The sequence below is a fragment of the Cicer arietinum genome, chromosome 7, assembly GCF_000331145.2.
Source record: "Cicer arietinum cultivar CDC Frontier isolate Library 1 chromosome 7, Cicar.CDCFrontier_v2.0, whole genome shotgun sequence".
Lineage (NCBI taxonomy): Eukaryota > Viridiplantae > Streptophyta > Magnoliopsida > Fabales > Fabaceae > Cicer > Cicer arietinum.
Window position 1 is genome coordinate 17,287,176 of NC_021166.2, and position 12,640 is coordinate 17,299,815.

At 29.3% G+C, this 12,640-nt stretch overlaps 1 protein-coding gene across 1 annotated transcript; it reads left to right on the forward strand.

Moving 5' to 3' along the window:
• Nucleotides 1-4,595: 4,595 nt before the first annotated feature.
• LOC101496809 (MLO-like protein 10) lies at nucleotides 4,596-11,545 on the forward strand. The gene is made up of 15 exons (XM_004509404.4): nucleotides 4,596-5,098; nucleotides 5,521-5,578; nucleotides 5,991-6,193; nucleotides 6,674-6,790; nucleotides 7,660-7,720; nucleotides 7,814-7,902; nucleotides 8,521-8,595; nucleotides 8,674-8,762; nucleotides 8,877-8,926; nucleotides 9,024-9,064; nucleotides 9,535-9,708; nucleotides 10,038-10,073; nucleotides 10,180-10,247; nucleotides 10,369-10,429; nucleotides 10,887-11,545. Exons 1-15 carry the CDS (start codon nucleotides 4,886-4,888, stop codon nucleotides 11,310-11,312), a joined length of 1,761 nt encoding a protein of 586 aa, XP_004509461.1. The 5' UTR covers nucleotides 4,596-4,885; the 3' UTR covers nucleotides 11,313-11,545.
• Nucleotides 11,546-12,640: the final 1,095 nt, after the last annotated feature.

Genomic DNA, 12,640 nt, shown 5'->3' on the forward strand with positions numbered 1-12,640 from the left:
GAAGGCCATTATCCCAGTTCTCAGCAAGAAATTCAAGCGCTAAGTAATCAACAATATACAATCACACTTAAGCTTGCAATTCTGCAAAACAGAGGCAACATCATTTTCTGCAATTCGCGAAACAGCCACTGCTGCACATTCACAAATCAGCTGCGAAATTGTCATTAGATACTCTGTAAAGAATCTATTCTCAAACAAGAGTTGAGCAATATCAGATTCTGTCAAATTCAATCATTTGTAAAAACTCAAACTATAAGAGTTTCTTTATAGTTTGTTTAAGATTGCTTCCTATCAAGGTTAGATAGGTGTTGTAATTGCTTTCTGGGTGGAAAGTAATTAAGGTGGAAATAGATCAAGGTTGATCTATTCTAGATGTTGTAAGATTAAGAAGGCTCTTCGTTTTAAACACTTAGTGGAAAATCTCACAGTGTGAGGACTGAACGTAACCCACGTTGGGTGAACCAGGATAAATCTTTGTGTGGTATTCTCTTTCCTATCTCTTTCTTTATTATACTGCATTGATCAATTAAGATAAAATAGAAACTGATTTTCTGCTAATCTAAGAACGTTCTCTGTTTTATAACATAAACCAAGAACGTTCTCCGTTTTCTGTTTTCATAACCAAGATCATTCTTGAGTTATTTTCTTAAGTTTTAACAGGAATTTTTAAAAGGCACATTTACAATTCAAACCCCCCTTTCTTGTAAATCGACATTGTTACTTCACAAATAACATTCTAAAATTGAAAGACATCGGATAATATAGTCTCTCCATTAATAATGTTTACGTGAACATTAACTGCTTACGTGGCAAACCTAGTTGTCAGCCAACTCATTGTCACGTAATAGAGAAATTAATTTGTCTGATTTTAGAAATACGAGAGACTAATTTTCCCTATTAAAAAAACTTAAACTTTGTCATCATTGCAACGCTAACATCTTCATCTATATAATCAATTCTCATTCTTCTTTCATGAATTCATATTTTCTTCTTCCAAGAACTTTAATTTATATAATTCATTCTTCTTCCTTTTTCATGGTGTTCAAATCGTAAAAAATGAAAGAATAAAAAATCACTTATTCGTTTTCCTCCATAGGTTAAAGCTTGAATCCAGTTAATCTCAAATGTCATTGTATAAGAAAAATTATTTTTAGAGTTGCTCCAACCTCATTAACGGAACAAACTAATAGAAGGACAATATTGTTCGACTTCTTTCAATTTCAAGATGTTATTTTTCTATTTTAAATTACAGAAAGTAAATATCAGACCCTACAATTTCAGAGGAAATTTAGTTATTTATTCAATATTAAGATATTTAATATTTTTAAAACGCAAAAATAAGAAATGACATTTTAGTCTATGAAAAATCAACATTTAAACTAAAATTACATAATACTAAATTTTGGCACTTTTTGTCTTACAAATTTTAGGAGTTGAAGTATATTAAAAAAAAAGGTTTTGCTACACAATACGAAAGTTTTCCAACGAAAGATGGACAAAACAAAAAAATTACTTACCATACACGATGTATGTGAGTTTGAAACCATAAGCATATTATTACTTGAAGTAAATACTTTGGATTTGAATGAGTTTGTTTCGATTCGATCCACACAAAAAAAAAAAAAAAACCAACCAAGCTTCAAATTGAAATGATTCATAAAATTTATACATATACGAACACGTCTATTCGTACTATCAACAAGCATTTTTTTAAAAAAAATAACTTAATGATATTTTTGCTAAAGATATCTTAAATATTTATTTTTAAAATATAAAGGTAGATTATATACTATAAACATAAACATGTACAACATTCAACAACAAAAGAATCAAATCATTGACTTTACCAGTTCAGGTAGTTGGTTGTTTGCTCCTTGTTTGTTCCTCACTTCCTCATGGCTTCCTTCTCGTTTTATCACAAGTATATATATATATATATATTATGAGATTGATAAAATAAGAAGATCAAAAGTGTAATTAAATTAAATTTTAAATATTTAATTTTTTTTTATAATGGACTTTTTTTATATAATGACCGTATAGACTTTTTATTTTATTTTTTATGGAACCATTTAGACTTATTTTAAGCAAACTTGCCTTTCAATTCAATAAAATCGACACGCTTTTGATTTGGGACGTAGTTGAGACATTTTTTGTTTTTTATGAGAGGCGTAAATGAGGCTTTTAACATAGGAAATATCAATCAATCAAGTTCAACAATTAAAAATTAAACTTTAACCAACCATGGTGTTGCTCTAATTGGTAATTGACTCACAAATCTCAAGTAAGATATTAGAGTTTCATCTCTAACTTGTGTGTATGTACAAAGATTTTAGTTTGATAAAGAAAAACAAACATGGTTATAGTTTATAATTTATAAATTATAGGGTATGTTTGAAAATAGTTATTTATGAGTTTATAGTATATAGTTTTGTTTGATAAATTAATTTAAGTTGTTTATGAATTTATAATTAATTAATTTTTTTTCAATTTTACCAATTAAAAGCCCCATATGTTAGATAAAGTTATATTTTGTATAATTTAAAAGTCTCTAACACTAGACACAATACTAACTTGATTAATAATTTGAAGAAATAAAAAGTAATTGAATATAATTATACGTGTTAAAGATGTTAGAGTTATGTTAGTATCCGACGTTGATAAGATATACTCTTTTGGCGCTACATAAGTTGAGTTGAAAAAAACTAAAAGATAAAATATTCTCACTTTTAGGATGGTTGGATAGCTCAACTAATTTAATCTAAAAGATAAAAATTGAAGTATCTAAATTCAAACTCAAGTGAAAAGAAAAAAAATATTAATACAACAAATTATTAATTTTGACCGTTACAACTTTGATTTGTTAACTTATTTTAATTAACAGAATTCATGTAATTTTTTAGACTAAATTTCATGTAAATTATATATTAATGAACAATTTGCTGAAAAAAAATATAGGATTTGTAATAAAAACATAGGATAATTTTTAATTATGAGTGGAGAGATATTTAATTTCAAAGAGAGAGAAATGAAGTGAATTTTTTAAATAAAAGACATAAATTACATCAGTATCCATTCTTCAATTAATTTTTTGAAAAAAATAAATAAATTTTTAATCCAAATAAAAAATGTATAAGGTGTTAACTTACACACAATAAAAATTATATATAATGTTTTCGTCAAAAAAAAGTTACATATCATGTGTATAATTTAATGTTCAAACAACACCACCGTAAATTGAAAGATATCTATAAATATTTTTACTAATAAAAAAATGCTATTAAACATAAAAATTACCAAAAAGAGTATATAATAAAGACTATGTTACTAGCATATTTTATTTGAAGAAATGTTACTAGCATTTGATAAAATGGTTGTAATGTAAAACATTTGAAAAAATGTACTATATTCTTGATAAAATGTAGTAATGAGAGTGACATGTTTTCTTATTTTCCTATGTGAACAAAATATTTGCAAAACTTTCCTTGATTGCTGCCATATTGCAAGCTTCATTTGTCTACACTGTTTATGCTCAGTCATAATCGTTGCTATTAATTAGTTGTTTTTAATTAAGTAAATTAAGATACATTCTTGACACCGTGTTTGTTTATTAATTCATATTCATGTCATAATTGTTGCTATTAATGAGTTGTTTTTAATTAAGTAGATTAAGATACATTCTTGGCACGGTGTTTGTTTATTAATTCATATTCAGATTCTTATATTACACCATACGTAACATGAAAACAAACAAGGAATAAAATATTAGGAAAATCTTTTAATTTATGTTTTAATATGTTCATGATCTCTTCAAATAGATATAAATATTTTTTGATTTTAATATATGTAAATATACTATTTTAATAAGTCACTATAAAATTTATTTATATTAAAATTGATCTGTACAATATATAAAATATTTTTCTAGAAACCCTAAAATATGATTAAAAAAAATGCTATTTTAACATAAAATGTGAAATATAATGCATAGAATATTTAATTTTAGCTCTTCCAAATAAATATTAAAAACAGAGTAAATATTATGGAAACAGTATGAACAAAAATTTTGAAAAAAAAAATAAAATATTAAAAAGAAAAAATAATATATTTATGAAGAGTAAAAAGGAAACAATATTTGTACATGAATTAAAATAAAAAGTATCATATTTGCAATTATTTAAAGACATAAAATCTTTGAATTAATATTTTACTTTTGTGCTTCAACTTCAATCTTGCATTTTAGATACAAGACAAGCCTGCCACCACTCCATCATTACCAGAAGCATCTCTCTCTCTCTCTCTCTCTCTCTGTAAATATTATGGAAACAGTATGAACAAAAATTTTGAAAAAAAAAATAAAATATTAAAAAGAAAAAATAATATATTTATGAAGAGTAAAAAGGAAACAATATTTGTACATGAATTAAAATAAAAAGTATCATATTTGCAATTATTTAAAGACATAAAATCTTTGAATTAATATTTTACTTTTGTGCTTCAACTTCAATCTTGCATTTTAGATACAAGACAAGCCTGCCTCTCTCTCTCTCTCTCTCTCTCTCTCTCTCTCTCTCTCTCTCTCTCTCTCTCTCTCTCTCTGTGTGTGTCTCTCTCTCTCTCTCTCTCTCTCTCAATATTTTCAATTAGTTTGGCAAAAAAAATAATAATAAAAAAATATCAATAAATTCACGCGCTTATGAACAGACCATTTTCCTTTTCAAAAAACCAACTCCAATCAGATAAAACTATTACCTTTTTCTCATTCTAAACCAACCCATATGATCTTTTTACTTGCATTTTAATTTTCACTTTTTTTCTTCTCTTTTCCCTCAGTTCTGTGATCATTTTTGAATTTGGGTTGTTGTGTTTGTTATTGGTTTCACCTATGTGTATATCAATGTATAAAAAAAGGTTGTCTTTTTGTGTGGTTTCATTTTCATGGGTGTTGTTAAATGGAGGTGTGGCTATGGCTTCAAGTGAAAGTAGTGACAGTTCTAGAGACCTTGATCAAACACCAACATGGGCTGTTGCTTGTGTTTGCACTGTTTTCATCTTGATTTCCATTACTCTTGAGAAAAGTATTCACAAAGTTGGAACGGTAATTTTAAACTTTTTTTTTGTTTTTTGTTTTTAATTTGATTATGCCTTTCACAATTAATTGAACTGTCTCTTTTCAATTTTATTTGTTTCAATAATAATTGTATTTGATACTTGTACTTGTTGGTAGTTGAATGATTTTGCTCTGATGTGATGAGCATTAAATTGTCTTTCATTTTTTGCTTATGTGGAAAATTTGTCTTTTTTTTTTGTTTGGTTAAAATTTTGTGATTTTGCTGTGATGTGATGAGCAGTAATTTGTCTTTGATTTTTTGTTTATGTGGCAAATTTGTCTATTTTTTTTAGTTTTGTTAAAATTTTGTTATAATAAGTTAAATCTTAATTTTTTTTTTTTTGAAATTGAGGGGTTCTTTGAAATCTTTGCATGATTCATGACAAGTCTTTTGGTTTTTCTTTTGTCAGTGGCTGGGAGAGAGGCACAAGAAGGCTTTGCTTGAAGCTCTGGAAAAAGTCAAAGCTGGTAAGATTTTAGTAGGGTTAATAGTTGTGAATTTATGATGCACCAAGACACCAAACACAACACTTTTACATTGAAATTGATAATTATTTAAAAAATGAAAGAAATTAAATGTAAGTAGATGTGTCGTTGTGTCATAGTTGAACACTGACAATGACACATGTCAATTGGATACGTCTTAAATATGTAGTATTGATGCTACATAGTTTATAATTGTTTTTTTTCTTCTTGTAGTGTCATTGTTTCATTTTCAGATTTATGTGGAATACTAATGTAACAAATATAAGCAAAAGACAATATATTTGATCCAAATTTTGAGTCAAATACATCTTGACTTTTGCTTATATTTGAAATTGGAGGGAGTATAATTATTTATCTTATGTTTCTCTAATCAATGTAAATGTTGTTTTTGCAGAATTGATGATTTTAGGTTTCATTTCATTGCTTTTGACTTTTGGGCAGAGCTACATTGTTAGAATATGTATTCCTGCCAATATGGCAGACAAATTGTTGCCATGTCCATATAGACATACCGGATCAAAAAATGAAGAGGAGCATCACAGGAAACTTCTACATAGATATTTATCAGAAGATGCTACACCTTACCAATGCAAGGAGGTAAACCATTTTGTCATTCTTTATTTTTTCTCTGATAAATGAAATCTTAATGGTTTATTTCTGACATGCACTTTATATTCTTTTGGGAAAAGACTAAAAAGGACTTGGATTGTGTCTACCAGTTGAGAAATGATTTTTGTATAACTAAATTAAAACAACTTTTTAAGTAGTTAACGCAATTCAAAGAGATGTATAATTGCGTTAGTAGATGATTAATGGACATACCATGTGGTGAAACTGATTCACCATCAACTTAACTTCATTAACCATGGATTTGGACTTGATTGATAACAATTTGCATGTGTTCAACTACATGTTGATTTGGACACTTAAAATTGTGGTAATCACGTCCAAGTCTGTGATTTGTAAATTTCTTTCAGCAGAATATCAAAGGTTCCCTTTGCTTTTTTACTGCCTGTCTATATCTGCAACCTTTGGCCTTATTTATGGAATTGCTCATCAAATTGTTGTTTGTTATAGGGACACAAGCCCCTTATATCTGTTAATGGATTGCACCAGCTACACATCCTCATATTCTTCTTAGCAGTCCTCCATGTGTTATACAGTGCTGTCACAATGCTTCTTGGGAGACTAAAGGTCTGTGCGTCTTTCTTTTTGTTTTGGTCTGTGGAAGCATTAAACTAAATTCAGTTACAGTGATGTGAAAGCATCAAATCTCAGAAATAGTAGAGCCTTAATAGTGAAGGTCTCATTTAGTGGTTGGAACTACTTGTATTTTTTGTTTATAATTTTGTTATTTCTTCTATAACATTAAATCAATTCAAACTAAGACTTAATTCAATTAAGTTATAGTGGACAACATATATGTCGTCCTATTAGTATTTCTCCACATGGAGGGGAGGAAGAGAGGGGTGCAAAAGGGAGTAGAGTGCATATCAATATTTTTCATATTTTGCATTGACATAGACACCAGCCAATACATGACACTTGAAGGCGTGTTTGGTCTCTGACGATACTAACACTTGTAGTTACATTCAATTACTTCAATTGTTTCAAATTATTACAGTTTTTACGTGTTAGTGTAGTGTCTGGTGTTTATGTCAGTGTTTCATAGAAAAAATACTAATATGCACTCTTAGTACAAGCATAAGAGGTAAATAGAACAAGGAGAAGCTTGTCTTGAAAAGTGGAGCAGAATTCTATGTAGGTTGAAGACTGTATGAGACCATATCATAGTAACAGAAGCCAAAATAAAATTAAGGTTCATTTACTTGACTATGGAGAAGGAGAAGCTTGTCATGAACCATTCATCACAAAAGTGTATCTTGTTAGGTGAAAGCACATCGATCTTTTATATGGAACACCAATCATGCTAGAGAGCTTTGAGCTTTAAATAAGACTATTGGTCTATCAAATTAATTTTACAGCAGTACCATGTCCTTTTTTGTTAATTTTTAATCAAGAGTTAATAACTTGGTTGCTGATTGAGTATTCCTTTTACATAGATACGAGGATGGAAGGCATGGGAGGCGGAGACATCGTCTCATGGATATGACTTCGCCAACGGTATGCTGTTCAATGATGTAGTTATCTGTTACTGTTCTTTAGATTTAAAGTAAACCATATTTATTTTCAAATGCTTCTACATTTATCATGCAGATCCTTCAAGATTCCGGCTTACACACGAAACATCATTTGTTAGACAGCATGCCACTTTTTGGACAAAAATTCCAATCTTCTTCTATATAGTAAGACCAACTCTCTACTAATATGCTATATTTTCAATTCTATTTGTTTGGGTTGAAGGATTTGGTTTTGATTTTATCAACAAATTAGAGGCAACTGAGTGGCCATGTTTTTAGATTGGAATCATCAATGCATGAAAAATTTGTTAAAGAAAAAGAAGGGTGGTACTTTAGTTGCACTATTTGAGGTGTATAGCTCAAAAAAATTGGGAAGTGCGGTAGAAGGACGAAGGAATCAACTATTGTTTGTTTTCTCAAATAGAGGCTAGTGGCGCTATAGCATAGTAAAATTTGAATAAATTGCTATTGTTTCGTGATACTCTGTTTAGTAGAAAGTGTTGTTTAACAAACATCGGCTATAGAGGAACTGTAGCACTCTAGTGTAGTGCAATTTGAACAAACCGCTATTTTCAGTATTTGCGATTGATAATGTTGGAACCAAGTTGGTTTTACATTTAGAGTTTTGGTATTAACAAAAGTATCACCTTCAGATAACACCGACTCTTTCTATTTTTTCCAATATTATTATTAACAGAATGCCTGCAATTTCATAGTTTTAAATATGCCATGCTCCTTCAAGATGAACGATTTACCAATTTTTTTCGATTTTTCCAATTTCAGAGTTGCTTCTTCAGACAGTTTTATAGGTCTGTGGATAAGGCTGACTACTTGACTCTTCGCAACGGATTTATCACCGTGAGTTCTACTCCATAGTACAATACCTTTTTAAATGTTGGAATTCACTTTCATTTCTTGACAGTGTATCATGTATAGGTCCACTTGTCAGCGGGAAGTAAATTTAACTTCCAAAAATATATCAAAAGATCGTTGGAGGATGACTTCAAGGTAGTTATGGGAGTCAGGTAACATTTTTACACTACACATTTGAAGCATTATTTATAATTATGTATGGTTTTTTCAGTGATAAGTGGTTGGTTTGAAATAGATGCTTATTATGTGTACTGTGTTGTTGACAGTCCTGTCCTTTGGGCTTCATTTGTTCTTTTTATCCTTCTAAATGTTGATGGTAAGCAATTTGTTAACTTTTTTGTCAATTGGTATTCCTATAAAATCTACTTTTCTGCAGTTGAATACTAAATTGGTCAATCCTATTTATTTTCCAGGATGGCATGCTATGTTTTGGGCATCTCTGATTCCCGTTGTTGTAAGTATTCTGTTCTCTGTATAAAATTTGGTGATTGGTTGAGATCATGGTTATTAAATCGAGATTCAAACTGTGAATTGGAATACCTATTTTCTGAATCATGAATTGAATTTTATTACGAATAGTTAGATACACTAGCAATTATATTTTTTGAATAAAAACAAGCGTCATAAGAAACCTATAACTAATACATCACCTACTAATATCAAAATAATTCAAGATTCAAGTAAAATGAAATAAAAAAAAAGTGGTTGGCTATACTAAGTTTAGGTAGTGATTCATTACAATGAATCGGGAGTCATCAATAATGAATTGAGATTTAAGATGAGATTTGTGTTCAGTATAGATACTCTCTAAATATTTATATCAATTGAGTTCAATTTTGTATGAAATCGAGATAGGACTTGCATGTATTGCAAGATACTTGATAACCATAGTTGAGACTATATTAATGATTTAATTTGTTGCAGATAATTTTGGCCGTTGGAACAAAACTTCAAGCCACCTTGGCAAAGATGGCTATTGAAATCACAGAAAGACATGCAGTTATCCAAGGAATTCCTCTAGTCCAAGGCTCAGACAAATATTTTTGGTTTGGTCGCCCTCAGTTACTTCTTCATCTTATCCATTTTGCCTTGTTCCAGGTAAATAATTTGTTAAGAAGATTAATCTTTGGGTGACTCGAGCTTACAATTTTTTTAATTCATTTTATATTATTTAAGATATGTTGATGGACATGGAATTAAACAAGTAGGAAACGTTTCCTAATTCAAATAGCAGCACTATAGCGTAGTGGAATTTGAACATATCACAATTGTTTCGCAATACTTTATTTAGTACAAAGTATTGTCAAATAGAGGGTATAGTGACCTATAGTAATGCTCTTTGTACTAATGAGAGAAAAGTTTTTTTGTGTTATTTTCAATTTTGGAGTTATTAATGCTTATAACTAACTCATACTTTTTTATTGCAGAATGCCTTTCAAATAACATATTTCTTGTGGATATGGGTACAAAACCATCTTTTCACTTTAAATATTGTTTTGTTTTTGTTTTTGTAGTCTATGTAGATTATGGTAAATGGCTAACAATGGATGATGATTCCTTAATTTGCAGTACTCTTTTGGGCTGAAAAATTGTTTTCATGCTGATTTCAAACTTGCCATAGTCAAAGTAGCTTTAGGGTAAGTTTGATCTAAAATTCTCTTTTGCAATAAAATGAATTTCATACTTAAAATTCTCTTTAGTATGATCCAACCATTACCACCATAAACTAATATTTGATGAACTTACGTGGTTTTGAAGGGTTGGGGTGCTATGCCTCTGCAGCTATATCACTCTTCCATTATATGCTCTTGTTACTCAGGTACATAATGATCAAAATCATTTTTTTTCTTTGTTTAAACTTTATGCGCGACACCAATATGTATCTTGTTTCCAATATAATTCTTGATGCCACTAATAATGTGTCAGAGCTACCTTAGGTAGCCTCTGAGTGTGTTAGTCTTGCATCGCCTAGAAATATGACCTCAGTACCGTTTGTTATAAGTCTTCGTTAGCCCTCACCTTGTACATTGTTTTGTACGACCGAGTTAGGTCATAAGTTCAAGTTTCAAGATGGTATAAGAACTTATCATTTGTCAGTCGTTGAGCTGATGGCGCTGTCCACACTTCATGATATATCCTCAATTTTTTTTTTGAAGTTATTTTAGTTGCATTATGGTGATATACTGATATGTCATATATTATCAGTCATGATATATTATCATTTATACTAGAAGTTACTAAGATTTCAAGGTGAACTAATTGACTACATTTTGCAGATGGGATCAAGAATGAAAAAATCAATATTTGATGAACAAACGTCAAAGGCCTTAAAAAATTGGCACAATACTGTGAAAAAGAAGCATGGACTTAAACTAGGAAAGTCGAGTGTCCGAACCATGGAAGGAAGCACCACCGATTCAACAGTTCACTCTACAACCCCCACGCTACTGCGTTTCAAAACAACAGGTCACTCAACTCGCTCTGTTTCAGCCTACGATGACCAAGACGATTACCATTCTGATATTGAAATGTCTCCGACATCACCAACATCAAACTTGCTTGTAAGAGTAGATCATGTTGAGCAACATACAATAGAAAATGAACATCAAACCGAGGTCAAAACCATTGATAAACAACCAACAATGAGAGGTAGCTTCTCATTTGTCAAGCCTGATGATCATGTGGAAAGAAGCACAGATTAATTAAATAGCATCACAAGTTACTTCATTGAACCATTTTTTCTTGTTAGCTTATATATACAGAGAGAGAGAGAGATTTCTAGATATTAGTAATACTAAAATTAGATAAAGTAAGTTTTGTACATTCTTTTTTATTTCTTAGATAATTTTTGTGCATTGGAAACTTTACTCTGGATCCAAATCATGCTGCTTATAGTTAAAAGCTTTATTATGAGCAATGCCTAATTTTAATTTTACTTACACTTTTTCAAAGTATTGTGGAGGTTGTGCTTTTGCGGTGAATTGAGTCAATTTCACTATGAAACATACATGTACTAAATGTGAATTAGACAATGTAGTCTTGTCCAATGATACTTGACTGCAATGGATATATATTTATAAATATAGGAGGAAAATAAAATATCTTTAATACAAGCAGAATTTTTTCTTTTTTTTTTGTTGTTGTAATAATACGTATACTCTAAAAATATCACACTAGCTAAAAATAAAGTATATATGAATTTCCACACAATTACCATTATGACACTTTGGACAAAATATGGTAAATTATTTCGTACTCCAATATTTTGTACAAGATATGGTAAATTAATTTGTACTTTGGAATGTTTTTTACTTTAGTGTTATACTTTGTATTTAAATAATAGTAAATATATCAATATTTGATAACGATAGTTTAGTGAAGAATAATATTTTTTTATATATATTTTTCTTGATCTAACACATGTTTTTAATTTGTGTATAATTGTTAAATATGTCGATAACTATGAAACAAAGAGAAAGAAATAAAAAAAAATATATTTATTTTTTGAAAAGGGTGAAATAATTCATCAAATATTTACATGTCTACTGATGGAGCAAGGCAATTGCGACATATTTTAAATAATTATAAAGATGTTTACTGTCAAGAGATAATGCTAAGATGTTTACTTCAATAATTTGTCTCATATCACACTGTTGTGCATTCAATAATTTTTAGTGGGGATATTAGAACACTTAATTTTAGTAGAAACCGATTAAAAAAAATAAAAGTTGATAATCTCCGCTTGAACATCATTGCAACCAAACATCTTACAACCGTGTGATATGAGACAAATTATTGAAGTTATATATATAATAGTGTTAAAAAATTAAATATATAAAACAATTTTAGAATATGAAAAAGCATAGAGGACAAATATATAGATATTAAGGTATTTTCAATTGTTTGGGTATATAATGGTATAATTTGATCCCACATTTGGCTATGTTTGTGATTGAGTGTGGAATATTATCAATTCTTGACAGGAAATCTTCATCCATTTCATCTTATATAGTGAGTATTTATCTTCTCT